The sequence below is a fragment of the Motacilla alba genome, chromosome 26 (assembly GCF_015832195.1).
Source record: "Motacilla alba alba isolate MOTALB_02 chromosome 26, Motacilla_alba_V1.0_pri, whole genome shotgun sequence".
In the NCBI taxonomy this organism is placed as follows: domain Eukaryota; kingdom Metazoa; phylum Chordata; class Aves; order Passeriformes; family Motacillidae; genus Motacilla; species Motacilla alba.
In genome coordinates this window covers 3,032,300-3,049,838 of record NC_052041.1, presented here as the reverse complement: position 1 = coordinate 3,049,838, position 17,539 = coordinate 3,032,300, and the positions used below count along the sequence as shown (strand labels likewise).

General features: G+C 47.6%; 1 protein-coding gene across 4 annotated transcripts in view; it reads left to right on the top strand.

Annotated features, from left to right (window-relative positions):
• SRGAP2 (SLIT-ROBO Rho GTPase activating protein 2) overlaps positions 1-17,539 on the top strand; it is a 114,407-nt gene that overhangs the window by 22,085 nt on the left and 74,783 nt on the right. For 3 of the 4 annotated variants that reach the window (XM_038162217.1, XM_038162216.1, XM_038162219.1), the window contains exon 3: positions 11,445-11,637. The exons of the other annotated variant lie outside the window; for it this stretch is intronic. In XM_038162217.1, coding sequence (XP_038018145.1) covers positions 11,445-11,637 — 193 coding nt within the window. The remainder of the gene's footprint in view (positions 1-11,444; positions 11,638-17,539) is intronic. 4 annotated transcript variants of the gene reach the window in all.

Sequence of the window (17,539 nt, the reverse complement as noted above, 5' to 3'; positions counted from 1 at the left end):
TTTACACCTGAAGGAATTAGTGCTGGGGATTAGGTGGGAAAATCCTGCTGGGGATGGCTTTGCTTTCTTTGAGTATTCCTGGTGTAAACTCCTTTTAAACGTGAACAGACTGAGCCAGAGAGCAGCAGGGAGACTGGAGCACTTTTATTTCTTAACATAAATGTCTTTCGTGGTTTTCAGTTAGGCTCCTGTCTGGCTTTTAGGTGTGTTACATCTGAATTAAAACAATGCTCCAATTTGATCTCTTATGCAAACAGTTAAGACAGATTTATCAGGGACTCTCCTGCCGGCTGAAAGAGGCATCACTTTGATTTTATGGGGTGTTTTAATGGCAGGTGTTGGTGGGGAAAATGAGAGGCTGCTCTGGAGAAAACCAGCTCTGTCATCATTGTCCGCTGGTATCCTGGGCAAACAACCTGGCCCTTTTTGATGTTCAAGTCAGCTGTGAAGTGTCTGTAATGATGCTCATTATTCACCTCCCCTGGAATGCTCAGGGTTAATTAATAACCCTGAAATCCTCCCAGAAACACACACAGGGCCAGGCAGGGAGGCTCTGTATATTTGACTCACCTTGTTGACTCCTGGGGACAGTCGCTGTCCTCCTCCTCCATGGGCTGAGAGCTGTTCCTGCTGCTCCAGAGGGAAGGAAGGCGGCGAGGAGCCCCAGGAGATCCTTCATGGTTCAGCTGTCCAGGGCCAGGGGCTGCTGGCCTGCCCCAGGCTGGGCTGCTCGGGACAGACCAGGTGGGTTCACCTGAAAGGGACCCAGGGAAGGGGATCAATCCCAGGATTTCATTGCAGGATGCCTCTGGAATGGTGGCACTAACCCAAGGTTATCATCCACTCTTCTACAATTACTGGATTTTAAAATGGTCCAGGGGCTGCTGGGCTACTTGGGACAGACCAGGTGGGTTTACCTGAAAGGGACCCAGGGAAGGGGATCAATCCCAGGATTTCATTGCAGGATGCCTCTGGAATGGTGGCACTAACCCAAGGTTATCATCCACTCTTCTACAATTACTGGATTTTAAAATGGTCCCGGGGCTGCTGGGCTGCCCCAGGCTGGGCTGCTCGGGACAGACCAGGTGGGTTCACCTGGAAGGGACCCAGGGAAGGGGATCAATCCCAGGATTTCATTGCAGGATGCCTCTGGAATAGTGGCACTAACCCAAGGTTATTTTCCCCTCTTCTATAATTACTGGATTTTCAAATAGTCCAGGGGCTGCTGGGCTGCTGAGGACCAACCAGGTGGGTTTACCTGAACAGGACCCAGGGAAGGGGCTCCAATCCCAAGATTTCATTGCAGGATGCCTCTGGAATAGTGGAACTACCCCAAGGTTATCATCCACTCTTCTACAATAACTGGATTTTAAAATGGAGTCTCATCCTATTCCCCCCCCCTTTTTTTTTTTTCCTGCATCTTTAGGAAATATTCCTAAAGAATGAATTGCTAAATTTATTTTTCAATTGGTCATTGGTAATTTTATTTTTCAACACCAGGTTTCAAGCTGGTGTTGGTTCTTTTTAGCACAAAGCAAGGATGAAAATTGTCCATGTGATTAAAAAACCAGCCCCACGTGTGTCTGACTTTCCCCTCGCTGCCTGAGACAGCCCTGGAATTTGGCAGCCTGCTGGAAGTGATTTTGAAATTGAGTTTGCTGTGCTGTGCTTGAGGAGTGTTTACATGTCCCCTTTTGTTCCTCTCTTCATTTCTTTCTCAATCATTTATTCATGTTAACGTGTTAGGTACCAGAGGGGAGAGGGAGGCAGAGAAATCCTGAGGTGAAATTCAATTAGACACCGGCATTAATCATTCTGTTTGTATCTCTAAATATCTGACATAATTCACCAAAGGATTTTCCTTTAATTGAAGAGATTAAGGCGTGTAAGTTGTAAATTGACGCTTCTGTTCTGGCAATTTTATTCATTTGACAAATATACTTGATGTTACTTTGCATGAAATAATCGTGTGTAAGAGAGGAACTCTTCGGGTTTTGTGAATTGGGAAGAAAAAGAGATTTTTGTTCATATTAATGCTGTTTCTGGGTTCTTGCATCCCAGATTCTCTAGCACGTCCAAACTTTGAGCACCCTTGACAGATAAATAAAAAATTAGAATATCAAATTAACTGAGTTTTTGCAGAGGCAGCCGGGAATTTGGTCTGGGGAATTTGATGCATCCCTGGACTGTTTTCCTGAAGAAATAATTAGGACTGTGGAGGATTTAATCAGTGTGTGTGGGTGCTGTGTTCTCACCTCTGGATGTGTCTGTGTGTGCAGCTCTGGAATGTGGCACTCTGGGGATGTGCAGGGAGCTGAGACTGGGATTCCTGCAGTGAACCGAGGCACTGAGAGCATGTGGGAAATGCCAGAAATAATGATCACATTACACGTTTCTGATGAATAATTCACTTCAGTTTAGGGCTTGTTTCACCCTTAAAATAAACCCCTCACAATATTTGACACAGCCCAGCTGAAACACTTGGAGGGGAAATTTTGGAAGGCGAAAGGAGCCCTTGTTTAACTTCTGTTTTAATCAGCAGCAGCAGAGGAAATCTTAGCACTTAGGAGGAAGACATTTGTAAGGTTTTAGGATGGAGTTGTGGCTACTAAACAGCTGCTACACCGTGGAGCAGAGGGAAGGACAGGGAGGTGAAGGGCTGCAGACAGAAACTCTCTCTAAAATAAGCCAGGAAAGCACAGCAGAAGCTGCTAGAAGCAGGAGTTGGGAGAAATGTGCCAGAATTGTTTTTAAAATAAGAAAGGATTGGTTTTTTTCTTTCTCTTAACCCTAGAGTCCACCTTTCTGCAGCAGAAATTTGGGGTGAAAGAAAACGATAACCAAATATTTCTGGGCAGTTCTGCAAAGAGTTTTGGCCCTCCTGGCTGGCTGCAGGGCTGTGTTTTGGGGAGAGGGAAGTGCCTGAGCACCCTGTGGGGGAACAGCCTTGTCCTGCTGCCACCCAAACCCCCCTGGCCCTGCTGCAGGTGCATCCCGCGGCTCCTGCCCAGAGCTGTCCCCTGGGATGTCCCCAGCAGAGGAGCTGGAGCTGCAGGGGCTCAGCAGCATCTTCACTCAGCTTCTGTCTCCTGGACCTGTTCTGCTGCCTCTTCCTGCTGGGTTCACGGGAGAACAAACAGATTTTTCTGTTCAGAGCAAGTGCAGCCTCTCCCTGTGCAAAGGAACCTGAGGTGCTTTGTGAGCAGGGCAGCGCCACATTCTTCATTCAAATCTCCTCCTGTTGTGAGGGAAGAGCCCTGGCTGCCTCCCTCCCCACGCCCAGGCAGCTCATGGCTTGCAAATGAATTTTTACCCTGGTTCCTGCAGGCTGTTTCTGTGCATTTCCCACACTTTTGGGGCGCTTGGATTCATTCTTGCACTCTGATGCTCCATGGGACTGATCAGTGCTCAGGAACCTTTCCCAAACTGGAGAACTTTTTATTATTCCTTCAAAAAAAATAAGTGTGTATATATATATATATATATATATATATATATATCGATTTGGTGGTATTTAAGGTGTTAGAGTGGTGTCAGTGGGGTTGCAAGTGGAGGGTGGTGGGCTTGGGGTGGTCCAGGGGCTGGTGGAGGAGCAGGATTAGTTAAACTTCCCTTCCTTGGAGTGTGACCCTTGTGCAACACCCGCTGGAAATCCCCGCTCCAGCCGTCCCTGCCAGACAGGATCCAGAAACAGTTCACAGTTTTACGTTTTAGTCATAACCAGACATGGTTTTGTGAGAAATCAGGAGGAATTTGATTGAAAATGTGTCCGGCACACGCTTAGCTGCACTCCTTGCTGTGTTTACTCCCTGTTGTTATGAATAAACGGGAGCACGTCTCCAGCTCCTTGCACTGATAACACCTTTTTATTCTTTTTCTTTTTTTGAGATTAACACAGGAATCTTTTCTTTCTGAGCAGTAGTAGAGATGAAAAATACCATTTGAGTTTGGTGCTTCAGGGAGACTTGGTTTGCCCTGGCCAGAAGCAGAAAGGGAACTAAAGCAGGAAAAAAACCCCTTTTATATTAAAAATATTCACCAAAATTTTAGCCATATCTGCAGTGTTGGCATTGTCACCCTGCAGGATTGGAAACCATTGAAATAACTATGAAAAAGTTGTTTGGGGAAAATATTATTCCAGGTTTTTAGTGGGCCCAAAGCAATTCCTGCCTCCCAGGGCCACACAACACTCGGGGTGCTCATTACAGGAGCAGTTACAAAGAGTTTTTTAGTTCAAATTATTCTCTGAACTTTGAAAATATGAACTGGGGGATGTGTGTGTGCGTGTAGTCTTTGATTGCAATAATAGCTCATGTGTCAAAATGACTTTTAAATTGTTTATTCTGTAATTCCATGCTGCAAAACAGTGATAAAATGTAGTTTTACTACTTGCCCATGGTGTTTTTTCCAGCATTCAAAAATTGGGAAAGCATAAGCAAAGCTTTGCCTGAGGTTTTTTTTAATTTTGGCTCGGTGTCAGTTGGGGGAAAACCTTTAACTGAGTACAGACAATCCTAAAATAGCTGTGAAACTTCCTGGAGAGGAGGAGCTGCAATGCTCCTGCTGTTTGCACGTGGGTATTCGAAATGTATTGATAAGCTTTTATTTCTTTTGAATAAACAGTTGTAGAACCTAAAAATAGATTATTATTACCTTATGTACTCAAACATGTTCCCCTTATCAGGCTTGTTTGGAGGAGTTGCTCACGTTCTGCTGTTGGAATTAGGGCCATGAATCCCTGCCCAGGGGAATTTAATCTGAGTTCTGGTTTTAAACATCCTCCCCCAAAGTCAACAGCATGGGCTGTGTTTTGATGATAGCAAAGGGGACCTTCATTAGACAGAAAAAAAAAATATTAAATTTGTGTACTGGGTGGATTAAATACCTTGGCAACTTTGTCAGCGTGGTTAATTGCAGAATTTTGAGCATCTTTTAAAAGCTTGGCAAGTCTGAAGCCTCACATCAGTTTGCAGTCTGGGATTATCAGATGAGTGGTGCATTTGGGGGTTTTTTGGTGTGGATATGGAAAACCAATGTCCAGGCTGGCTGTGGTCAGCGGGATTCTTTAAAGTTATAAATTTTCCGGGTGCCAGCTGTGCTGGAGGCATCACCCAGGGCAGAGGCCGCGGCTGCCACGCTCCTGCAAGTGCCACTTGTGTGGTGCCTGGAAAAGCTGGGAGCCCCAGGTCATTAGTGATGCACATATATTAGGGTGTAGGTGAGGAAATAAAAGCTGAATGTCCTCAGTTCTTCCCTGAGACCGAGACCAGCCTTAATTTTTGCTTTTAAGCACGTCTGGCGTCCTCTCCTTTCGCTTCATTAATGCAAATCTCCGAGCGCTCGTCTTGCACCTCAAAACAATTTCATCAATCTCTGCTGGAAAGAATTTCAGCTCCCAACACCTCCAGCTCTGTTTATATATTTATAACTACAAAGGGATTCTTGTCAGTTTGTGTTACCCGTTGCTCTTATTTCTCAAATGGAATCTCTGGCTGTAGAAGGAATATTTACCTTTTCCAGGGCTCACAGTGGTTGTGAACCCGAATCTCCCTCCTGGCTCTGCTCTTAAACAAAAGGCTGTATTTCCTCCTCTTATATCATTTTCACTTCAAAGCCAAGCTTTTAGATTACCAGGGAGATTTTTTTAAGGCTGTGATGATCAACAGCTTTTGGCTGGTGGCACAGCTTGTTCCCTGGAATTCTGGCTGTTAATAAATAAAGGCTTTTCGAAGTCATTAAACCTCCCAGCCACATCGGGGTGGCTGGGCTGGGCCTGTCATTAGTCACAGCCCTGTTTGTAATCATGTACCAATAAAAATAGTCAGAAGTACCAAGTCCTTCGCTCTTGGAGTACAGCCTCTCATATGTGATGGCAGGAGAAATGTGAATAATTTAGTGATGTGGTAAGAACATGTCAAAATATGTGATTCAGTGCATTCTCTGAAAGTTACTTGTATATTTAAACAGTTATTGCTTTTACTCACAAGTTGTGTTGGATGGGTTTAACTTTTGGAAGCTGAATGGAGTGTTGGCTTTAAACTCGGCTGTAGTTTTCAGTTTGACTTCCATGGAGTCTCCAAAAGTGGATGCCCAGACGTCTCATTCTGATGTTCAGCACCCGAGTGTGTGGCAGCTTGCAGGAGATGAGAACTGAAAAAGGACGAGGCACAAGAGCTAAAATCACAGCTCCAGCTTTGAAGTGGAGATTTAATTCATTTTGCCTTTTCTTGCCTTTCCTGTGCTGTGGGGAGCCTGAAAGATCAGCTTGCGTTGGGCTGGGTGTGCAGTTTAGCATGGCTCCTTCTTAGTCAGGACCAACTGAGCCACACACCCCTGCTGGCTGCCACCTTCTGTCCCTGGGCTGTCCCTTGCCTCCTGCCCGTGCTGAGGTCCCATGTGGCAGTGCCATGGGATGGGGACAGCTGCAGGGCCACCAGGCACAGCTGGCTTTGGAGCTGGGCTCTGCCTGGTGCAGCAGATCCGTGTGGGTGAGAGCCTTGCTCTTTCATCTGGGGCTTGGTGGTTCTGTTTTGCTGCCATCCCACTCCTTTCCCAAGCTTGTCATCTTTTTATGCAGCGTGGCACTCGGGATGGGGCGGGGACTCCTTGGGAAAGCCAGGGATGCAGGAGATGGGTGAGATACTGAGCACGGCTGGGGCTGCTCGTGCCTCCTCCTGGTGCCCTGTGCTGCCAGCCTGTGATTCACCCTGCTGCCATCCAGCCAGAGCAGTTCCAGCTTATCCCTGGGGAGAGCTGAAGCCCTTCCCAGGGTGGGACATGATCCTGCTCAGAGCAGAAACGTTGTTGGAGTCCACGAAGGAGGGCTCCAGGCTCTGAGGTTACCCTTTTTAAGGTCACTGTGTGACCTATGGGAGAATAAATGAGTTGGTACAGAAGATTTGGTTCCATATTCCAACTTTATAGGATGCTTAAGCCATAGAATTTCCCAAACTTGACTTTCTTTTTCAAAAGGCGGATGTTGGGTGCTGTAGCAGAGCAAGGTGCAGTCCCAGGCACTGTGGATATCCCCCTGCTCCGGGTGGAATTGTTTGATTTAGAATTTGTGAAAGCACAAATAGCTGCCAGGAGCTCTGCAGCAGTCTGCTGTGTTCGGTGGAGTTTGAGGATGCTGAGGATCATGGAATGCTTTGGGACGGAAGGAACCTTAAAGCTCATCTCATTCCCCTGTGCAAGGGCACCTTCCAGGTTGCTCCAAGCTCCATCCAACCTGGCCTGGAACGCTTCCAGGGATGGGGCAGCCACAGTCCCTGGGTGGGGAATGGCAAATGAGGGTAAAGTACAGAAGGCAGAAGATCCTTTCTTATCCTCTGAATAAAATGGACCTGTCTCCTGCGTGCTACATGGAATGTTGAAAAGGATCAAAGTCAAGTCATGCAACTGCCCGGGATTATACAACAGCCTGTCCCTCGGTGACCCAGGTGACTTTATGATCTGGGGATGGAAATGAAGAAATGGTTTGTTTGAAGTGGATGGAAAGCTTTCTGTGGCCACTGAGGATGTTTGCATTATGTAGTTGTCAGCCACGTGAGTTTGAAATACAATAGACAGAATTCAGTGATACAGGGCAAGGCTTACAGCAAGAATACCTGGTGTTTAATCCTAATTTTGCCACTGGCATCTTGACCTTGCATTCAACGTGTGCTTATTCACCTTCAGGCCCTGGAACAGAGTCTTCAGGAGCTTGTTCCTTGTCTTCAGCAATCACAGTGGGTGGGATTGCCAAGCTCTGAAGGAAAGGAGGGGGAAAGGCTTTTTTTTTTGGTGTTTAAAGTGGCTGTTAACCTAATAACCTGTGCAAATTAAAAGATGCAGAAACAGTGGATTCAGGGCCGGAGTGGTTGTTGTGACTGGAGACATGAAAAGGTCCCGTGTAATTCGGTGACCCTCGGGTGAGAGCGCGCGCGGCCCTGATGCCGCCGCAGGATGTGCTCGGAGCAGGCCCGAAAAAAATACCTTCTGCTTGTGTAAGCAGTGGGAAAACAAGCAGACACTTTATACTCTGGAAAGCCCAGTAAGCCTCAGGAAATTCCTGCATTCTTGATTTTATTTTGTGGCGGAGGGCTGCGGGGTGTGTGTTTGAAAGATGAGCAAGGTTGCCTCGCTCGGGCCCAGCGCCGCGGCCTCGATAAGCCGGGCCTGAATGGCTCATTGTTCCCTGCGGGAGCCCGATCAGCTGTCACTGCTCCCCTCCCAAACACTGCCTTTATTTATAAAGAAAAACGCTGATATCGCGTTTCACACTGGAGGAGAAGCTGCTGGTTCTCCGTGCTGCTCAGTCAGGGAGCTGTGCATGGAGTGTCCCACCTCGAGAGCCAAGAGCTTGAGCTGCCTCGTGATTTTCTGATTAAAACACTCGTGCTCTGATCTTCTTGTCTTTCAGAGCTGCTGGTTTTTTGGAAGCGGTCCTTTCTAGTTCTACTTTTGCTCCAGAAGGTGGTTTTCCAATTGAGATCATGGGCAATGTCCAGTTTTGCTGGGTTGTTGCCCTCATTAAAAGTCCATCAGTTGAGGCACCGGGGAGGGTGGGTGGTCATTCCATGATCTGTCGTTCCATGAACCTGGTATTTACCATCCCTACCCCAATCCTCTTCTCTAACAAGGTGTCTGCTGCTCATCCATGCTAAGAAGTTGCTGATTTTTGGAAAACTGCCGATGAGCAATCCCTAAATGCACAAATAAAAGCATCAAAATTTTGCAGCAAAATTTGCTGCATTTGAATCCTGACTCTCTGTCTTAATGTGCTCAGCAGAAAGCACCAGCTCTGCTCAGGTATTTTCTTTCAATGAGTCCTCAACTTACTAAAATTAGTGTCTTTTGTCCAGTAGCTTCTGGAAAGGTCACAGAGTCGTTTCTGTGTGGGGAACATCCCTTTTGGTGAGGAAAGGGTGGAGGAGAAAACCCAAAGGGAGGAAGAGTTTTCTAACGCTTCTTGTGTTGAAGGATGTTCCTTTTTGGATGTTCCTTTTTGGGTGTCAGACCTGCAGGTGAGTGGCAGGTTGAGGATCAGGAGAACTGAGTGGTTGCAGCAAGGAAACACCACCTCCCTGGCAGTTTTGGTGCTGTTGTCACCTCCTTGGCTTTAAAAAGTCTCAGTGGCAAAGCCTCAGGTGGGATGGGGCTGTCTGGTTTGCATTTCCCTGGTTAAACCTGTCACTGGTGCAGAGCCTTGCAAATCCTTGAGGGGCTTTGTGGCTGGGGCTGGAGCTGAGTGTGTGCAGCACATGTTGAGCATCAGCAGCAAAGTTTTACATAAGTGCTGGCAGGTCTGAAGTGTGTGAGCATCCCAGTGGCCCTCCCAGGCCCTGCCAGTCCTGAAACTCCAGCTGGGATGGGGCAAACAGCAAAGGCAGCTCAAAAGCAAAGGTATCTCTGGTGTTGGGGTAAATAAATGCAGCGTGCAGATTTCACCTGCTGGGGCTCGTGCTTCCCTGCACATCCAGGGTCAGGTTCCTTGTGGATTTGTCTCTTCCTGGGGTGACCCCACCCTCTTCCCACCGGAGCTGGGGCATCCCTGAGCCCGGGGAAGCGGCAGAGCTGGAGTGGTTTTGGTTGAAGAAGTGCACGGGCATCTCAGGTTGATGTATTTGCCTGTAGCTGTGTTTCCTGATGAAGAAACACAGGTTTTCTGGTTTTTAAGATTCTCTCCTGGGGGAAAAAAATAAACCTGACCAGCTTTGCCCCCACATTACAGTGTTGACTCCTCCCTTTCAACAACCTTGCTGGCTGTATTTCCTCCTTGCAGCAAAAGCCCCTGGGTACCACAGCCTGAGAAGTTTGGAATGACCAAATTCAGTGCTAATCAAGGTCATCTTCAAGCTTGAAAACCCCACATTTGTGCAGATTAATTTTTTTTTCTTTTTTTTTTTTTTTTTTTTCTTTTTGGCAAGCCTGACTGGGAGCCGTGTTTTCCTACATGTGGTTTGGGTTTTGGAGTCCCTAAAATAAAGATGCGGGGTTTTGTTCACGGCAAATCCCAAATTCCTTCAAACCGTTCCCGCAGATGTGAGCACGATCCGAGGCAACTGATCCTGGGAGTGCATGGCAGGAATGAAACCATGGAGGTCCAGATGGTTTTTTTTGTTTTTTTTTTTTTCCTGGGCAAAGGGACAAACTCACAGAGGAGCCAAGCTGCTCTCCGTGATTTTCCGTATTTCAGGAATCAGCGGTGAAGTCGTTGATTTCTAAAAAAATTGGGTTTGGGAAATGCTCCCTCCCCGCCTTCCCGTGCAGTGATGGAGCTGTGGGCGCCTGCAGTCGCCGTGTGGAGGTGTGAGGGAAGCTGTGAAACCTGAAATTTTACTGCTGGTTCTGGGTTCAGCCTGGAACAACACATCTTGGAAAAGCTTTGGAGGGAGCAGCGCTCGCAGTCAGGCCATGGCAAATCTCTGCAGTTTCACTGCTCAAAGACCTTTAGATGAAAGGGCATATTTTATTGATTTCATGTTGAGTTTATTGCCTGTGTAAAAGCCAAATAGCCTTTGCTGGCTGTATCACTGAATATTTCTGCATTTTTAGGCTGCGACTGACACACTTCTGCTGTGTTTTCTTGCCCTGCTGACTGTGAGTGAGTCATTTTACTGTTCTGTCCCTCAAATTCAGGATTAGTGGGATAAGGAGAACACGCGGCTAATGGGAGAAGCTTTCATGTTTGTAAAATGCTTGAAAACCGTTTGTAAAATACTGTGTTAACATAGAGACATTCATAATAATTATGCAGTGATGATTATGAATGTGCATTAATAATTAATTATGATATTAACACCTATATCTGTGTGCTTTATGGGGTCCTTAGATGGAAATATGTTTCTTGCAGATATTTTAAGAGGAAAAGGAGCCTTCCTGGAGATGATTCCCTAATGGGAAGTGCTCTGGTGTTGGCTCTCCAGAGGGGTTTCTTCATCTCTTTCATGGCTTGGTTTATAATGAGCTGCACAGCTGGAGACTTAGGAACAAACTGAATAATCTGAATTTGGTGCCTTTGGGGAGTGCCCCAGAATGTGCAATGTCTTGTTTCTGCATCAGGAGTAGTTTGCAGAGGAATTTGATAGAAATTCCCTGAAGTGGCTTGCTGAGCTGACGTGGGGGATTGCAGCATTCAGTCCTTTTTCCAGACTGAGATTCAGTACATTTTTAGGCAGTGACCGCTCGTTCCCCATGCCAAAAATGCACTTGACACTTGTAACTGATGCACTTTTCAGCAACAAAGCTTTGCTGTGCACCAGCCTGCAGGATTTGGGATGGATTCCCTGCAGTTGCTGTGTCCAAGATGCACCCCCAGTTGTTTTCTGCCTGCAATCACTGCGAGGGAGCCTGGCTGACACCAGTGAGGGAGCACATGTTTTCATGATGTTTTGCTGGAGAATTGTAATGGTGTTTTCTGTGATGGGACTGTGTTTAATCTGCAGTGCTTTTATTTGTTGCAGAGATCCGTGCCCAATTGGTAGAGCAGCTGAAATGCCTTGACCAGCAGTGTGAGCTTCGGGTCCAGTTACTGCAGGACTTGCAGGATTTCTTCCGCAAGAAGGCAGAGATTGAGATGGATTACTCCAGGAATTTGGAGAAGTTGGCTGAGAGATTCCTGGCTAAAACTAGGAGCACCAAAGACCAGCAATTCAAGTAGAGTATTTGCCTTTTGTTTCTGCCTTTTTTTTATTTTTGCCCCTGCTGTAGATTTGATTGCAAGGACGGGAATGGAAAAGAGAGTTGTTGGAGTGAATGTAGGCACCAGCACTGCTCTGAATTCCAGAGCCAAACATTCCCTAAGTTTGTGTTGGGCACAGAAGCCATTCCCTGCTCCTGGGTGCTCATTCATGGCAGTAACTCCTGGTAGGTTGTGTGTTGTTAATAGGGAATGGGATATAAGAACTGGAATGTGCAAAAAAGGAGTCATTTTCTTGGGAAAGGTGGGCAAAGCTGTGTGCCGGATTTGATGGACAGGATTTCCTTCAGTGTCAGTGGCTTTGGTTTTCTGAAGGGAAGCTGTTCCCAATCTGTTCCCTGCTGTCAGTTCTCCGTTTTTGGGATCCCACACACGCTCCGTGTGGGAGTTGTGTTGCAGCTCTGCTACTATCACTTCAAACAGCAGGGAAATAAGGCCAGTAGCACTTCCAGAGAGAGCTGTGCCACTGTGGGTGGGGGAATCCCTGGATGCCGAGCTGGGGGGACTCAATTAAAATCTGAACATGTCCTTACTGACTCGGCTGCTTGAAACATCATTTGCAGCTGGGTCTGGCCTTGTTGCTGGATGTTGGTTCTTCCCCACTTCTCTGAGTCGATGTGACGGATGCACATGGATTCATGGGTTCACATCCTCCTGCTTCTGCTGAGGTGCTTTTCCCAGGGGAAGGGGCTGCAGGAGGGGCTGTAGGGGTGAGGAAGGGGCTGCGTGGCACGGCCCCGTGAGCCCAGCCCGGCGCTGCCGTGGTCCCCATCTGGGCAGTGCTCAGCCTTGTTGGGTTGTGTTGTCAGGGCAGCAGCTGGGGAAAACACGGAGCAGCAGCAGCCTTGGGATCTGAATCATTTCTGGGATCTGAGAGGATCCATCTGGGCCCGCTCCCGCCCCGAGTGCAGCGTCACTTTTTGCATTGTTTGGGTCGGGCCCTTCTGGCTGTGTTTGTGCTGTGTTGTTGCCGTGTTTGGAGGGATGTGGGGACACGGCAGCTTCCCGTTTCCAGCAGCAGCTCTCTTTGTGGAAGCCATTAAGGAGGCACCATTTGAGTTTCCTGTCTGCACAGCTTTGATGTCATTCCCTTCGGCTGTCACTTAGAGCACACGTTGTGCTGTGTTCTCAGGAAAGCCTGGCTGCAGAGCAGAGCTGTGTGACACATTGGGGAACAGTTTTCTGCACATCCATGGACCTGTCAGAGTCTGAAGGAGTTTTCCTTTAGAGTGGAAGTGTTGTTATAACTATAAACTGTGTGCGTCCTGCAGGTGCCTTTAAGATGGGACTAAAGAGATGATGTCTAGGATACAATTTTATTCTGTAGTACGATGGGTGTTTTCAGTTGATTTTGTTGTTATTTCTGGTGAAAATTGAGGTGATTTTCTTTATATTACACGATATCAAACTACCCATCAGAAACACTTTTGTATTCAGCTTGAGAAAGTGGCACAGAACTTCTGCTGGGGGATTTAGAATGAATTTATGATGTGGAAGTTTTGACCAGAGTTGAACAGAATCCTGCAGGATTTGCAGGGAGAGGGCTGGTGCTGCTTGGGCTCCTGATTTCTCTTACTTTAGCTGCAGAGTGCCAGAAAAATGCCTTGCTCTTGGAATATGGTATCCCGGCAAGGTCTGAGTCATAAATACACAAATTAATTTGGTCAAGAGCTGGAAGAAGAGAAAAATAACACGATGTCTGAGGCTGCTGGGTGTGTGGGCAGTGTTGGTCAGCAGTGGCACAGGTCAGGCTGGCCATGCAGCACCTGTGTGCTGGCTGTGCCACTCAGGAGAGTGCCAGAATGCCACAGGGATCCTTAGGGAAGCAATTCCCTTAGTAACCACCTGTCCCCAGTGCTGCCCTGCCTGAATCACAGGGAGTATCCTGGCTGGCATCTCTTGTGGAGATGCTGGAGCTGGAATCCCATTGGGAGCCCCCCGTTTGATCAAAGCCAGCCATCAGCTCCCTGCTCCTCAGGATTACACGTCTGGGAGAGGAGCCTGCTCTGTAATTGCCTGGCTCTGACCCTATAAATACCCCATAATAGCCTGCTCTCCCCAGAAGTGGTAATTATGTCGGAAGGTACCGTATCATTGCCTGCCTGCTCCCCGTGGCACATCCCCTTTTTAGATCTCCTGACACGGAAATCTGTCAGGCAGCCACCCTGTAATTTGCATTTTCCTGCTCTGCAGCTCTTGTGGGATTGCCCACTTGCTCCCACTGTGTTCCTGCAAGGGAATGCTCCCCAGGGCAGGAGGCTTTAGGAACTGGAGTGTGTGGATTCCTCCACGCTGGGAAGAGCACAGGCTTCAGGGAAAGAGCAAAGGTGCAGGCTGCTGTGGGGCTTCCCAAAGCCCTGTGAGATTTATTGTTCTTTATATATATTATTTTCTTTGTTTTTTTTCCCCCGTTGAAGATTTGATTGCAAGGACAGGAATGGAAAAGAGAGTTGTTAAGAGGGAGTGTAGGCACCAGCACTGCTCTGAATTCCAGAGCCAGACATTCCCTAAGTTTGTGTTGGGCACAGAAGCCATTCCCTGCTCCTGGGTGCTCATTCATGGCAGTAACTCCTGGTAGGTTGTGTGTTGTTAATAGGGAATGGGATGTAAGAACTGGAATGTGCAAAAAAGGAGTCATTTTCTTGGGAAAGGTGGGCAAAGCTGTGTGCCGGATTTGATGGACAGAGCCATCAAATGCCAGCCAGATGTCTAAGAGTTGATCAGGTGGCCACGTTTGCACTGAAGCTCAGGATGGTTTGAGTTGGAAGGGACCTTAAAGCTCATCCAGGACACCTTCCACCATCCCAAGTTGCTCCAAACCCAGCCTTGGACCCTTCCAGGGATGAGGCAGCTACAGCTTCCCTGGGCAACCTGTGCCAGTTCCTCACAGGAAAGAACTTATTCCCAATTTCCCTTCTAAACCTGCCCTCTGTCAATTTGAAGCCATGTCTTGTGTCCTGTCCCTCCAGTCCCTTTTCAACCATCTCTCTCCATCTTTCATCAGCTCCTTCAGGTGCTGGAAGGGCACAGTTAGGTCACCCCAAAGCTTCTCTTCTCCAGCCTCATCAAACCCAGTTCTCCAACCTGTACAAACCCTGTTTTTCAGCCTCTACAAGCCCATTTCTCTCAGCCTCTGCAAGCCCAGTTTTCCAGCCTCTGCAAACCCAGATCTCTCAGGCTGTACAAGCCCAGATCTCTCAGGCTCTACAAGCCCAGATCTCTCAGGCTGTACAAGCCCAGATCTCTCAGGCTCTACAAGCCCAGATCTCTCAGGCTCTACAAGCCCAGATCTCTCAGGCTCTACAAGCCCAGATCTCTCAGGCTCTACAAACCCAGATCTCCCAGCCTCTGTAAGCTCCAGATCTCTCAGGCTCTGCAAGCCCAGATCTCTCAGGCTGTACAAGCCCAGATCTCTCAGGCTCTGCAAGCCCAGATCTCTCAGGCTCTGCAAGCCCAGATCTCTCAGGCTCTACAAGCCCAGATCTCTCAGGCTCTACAAGCCCAGATCTCTCAGGCTCTACAAGCCCAGATCTCTCAGGCTCTACAAACCCAGATCTCCCAGCCTCTGTAAGCTCCAGATCTCTCAGGCTCTGCAAGCCCAGATCTCTCAGGCTGTACAAGCCCAGATCTCTCAGGCTCTGCAAGCCCAGATCTCTCAGGCTCTACAAGCCCAGATCTCTCAGGCTCTGCAAGCCCAGATCTCTCAGGCTCTACAAGCCCAGATCTCTCAGGCTCTGCAAGCCCAGATCTCTCAGGCTGTACAAGCCCAGATCTCTCAGGCTCTATAAGCCCAGATCTCTCAGGCTCTGCAAGCCCAGATCTCTCAGGCTCTATAAGCCCAGATCTCTCAGGCTCTGCAAGCCCAGATCTCTCAGGCTCTACAAGCCCAGATCTCTCAGGCTCTACAAGCCCAGATCTCTCAGGCTCTGCAAGCCCAGATCTCTCAGGCTCTACAAGCCCAGATCTCTCAGCCTTTCCTGCAGGACGATTTCCCAGATGGGTTTTGAGCTGGAGGTGCCTGGGTCTGGGCTGAAAGGGTGCCCTACACTGCTCGGTTTGAAGCTCCACTGGAGCACCTTAAAGTGATTTACAGGGGGAGGTGTGTGTTATCCTCATCTGATGTCTCTGAAGAAGGGGAACAGATTGATTTAGCCAGGGTGACACAGGAGTTGATGGCAGTTGGACAAAGCCCAGGTTTTACTTGCTTCTAACTGCTCTGCCATGGCTGTTAGACCTCACTGTGCCTCTTCTCTGTTAAAAAGGTTTTTTTTAATCTATTAGGCTATTAAAGGGAATAGTCATACACATTATTTGGTGTATGTATTGTATAAATTCCTCAGCATCTGATGATACCCTTTCAAATTTTAACTGTGGTTGCTACAGGAGCTTGTTTGTCCCAGGTTTGGTACCTGAGGTATAAATCAGAGCATCCATCTCACAGGTGGCCCTTGGGTCTGGGGGTGACTTCCAGCCCCCCAAAAAGGCTCTGTTCCCCTGCACTCAGACCCCGGGACCTCCAACCCCAGCCTTGAGTTCTCTTATTTCATGGAATTTTTGTCCTGGAGGCATTTGCCTATTCAGATCGTCAGTCAGCAATATGAAAACCATGGCAAATCTTGAGTGATTGCTTTTGAGGGAAAAAATGGAAAAAGAAAAAAAAAAAAAAAAGACAATGCTATTTTAAGGCCACATTTTAAATCAAGATAATCTTTGGAAGCAGGATCCTGAGTAGCAATTGTCAGCTGGAGAGCTGAATGTCCAGGATATCCCAGCATGAAATTCAGATGCCTTTCTGGCAGCCTTTGCCTTGAAGTAGAAGATGAAGAATAAGTCTGGCAACCTTCAGGCTGAGCACTTGTAAACAACAGATGTTCATAACTGGAATCTTTTGGAAGAGAAGGGCAGGGAGCAGCATGGATGTCCATGCTTGTAATTCTCAAAATTTGCAGCTAACAATGAGCTGTGTCAGGGAAAATCAAACGTGGGTTTGAATGAGCAGCTTGCAGAGACGTTCAGCTTTAATTTTCCTAGAAGTAAAATGATTTCTGTAAAGCAGGGATGATACAGGTTGTGAGGGAGGAATTGACAAAAGCATTTGGGTCACGTGGGCTTTGCTTACATTATTATTATTATTATTATTATTTATTATCATTATCATCATCATCATGTGGGCTTTGTTAATAATAATAATAATAAACATTGCCATTTTTTGTGGTTCTTTTAGCTGAGACAGAGTCCTGCACATTTTACTCTGAGCCTGCCAAATAACCCCATTTGGAAGCTTTTTGTAAGCATTAAACATTCATTGATTCAGTGACCTGTGTGACTGCAGAGAGCCAGGGGTACATGACCAGCAGAAATGGATGGAAAACCTCAGGGAGGATTTTTGTGCTGTTTTTTATCCTCTCAGTGATGCCAGTCTCACACCACATTGCTGTGATTGTGGCCTCTCTTGCCAGAGCACGCTGCAGAGGGTGAAATTCAGAGAGGGTTGCAGGAGTATTTAGAGGAACAATGAAATCTCTGCTCTCACACTTGGCCTGGCTCCAGCTCCGGGGGTTCGCAGACTTGGCTGTCCTGGGATGCACCAGCTGTGGAAAAGCCTGCAGGACACATCCAGGGAAAATCGGAATATTTTGGGGAGATCAGGAGGTGGAACAGGAGGCTTCAGGTGTTGTGTTAAACGCCTCACTCGCAGCAAGGATGGTCAGGCAGTTTTCTGTTGCCATGGACAGTGGGACATCCCTTGGACCCTTCATCAGGACAGGACCGGAGTGATGGGTTCAAATGAGAGGGGAATTTAGGTGAGATGTTGGGAAGGAATTCCTCCCTGGGAGGGTGGGCAGGCCCTGGCAGACG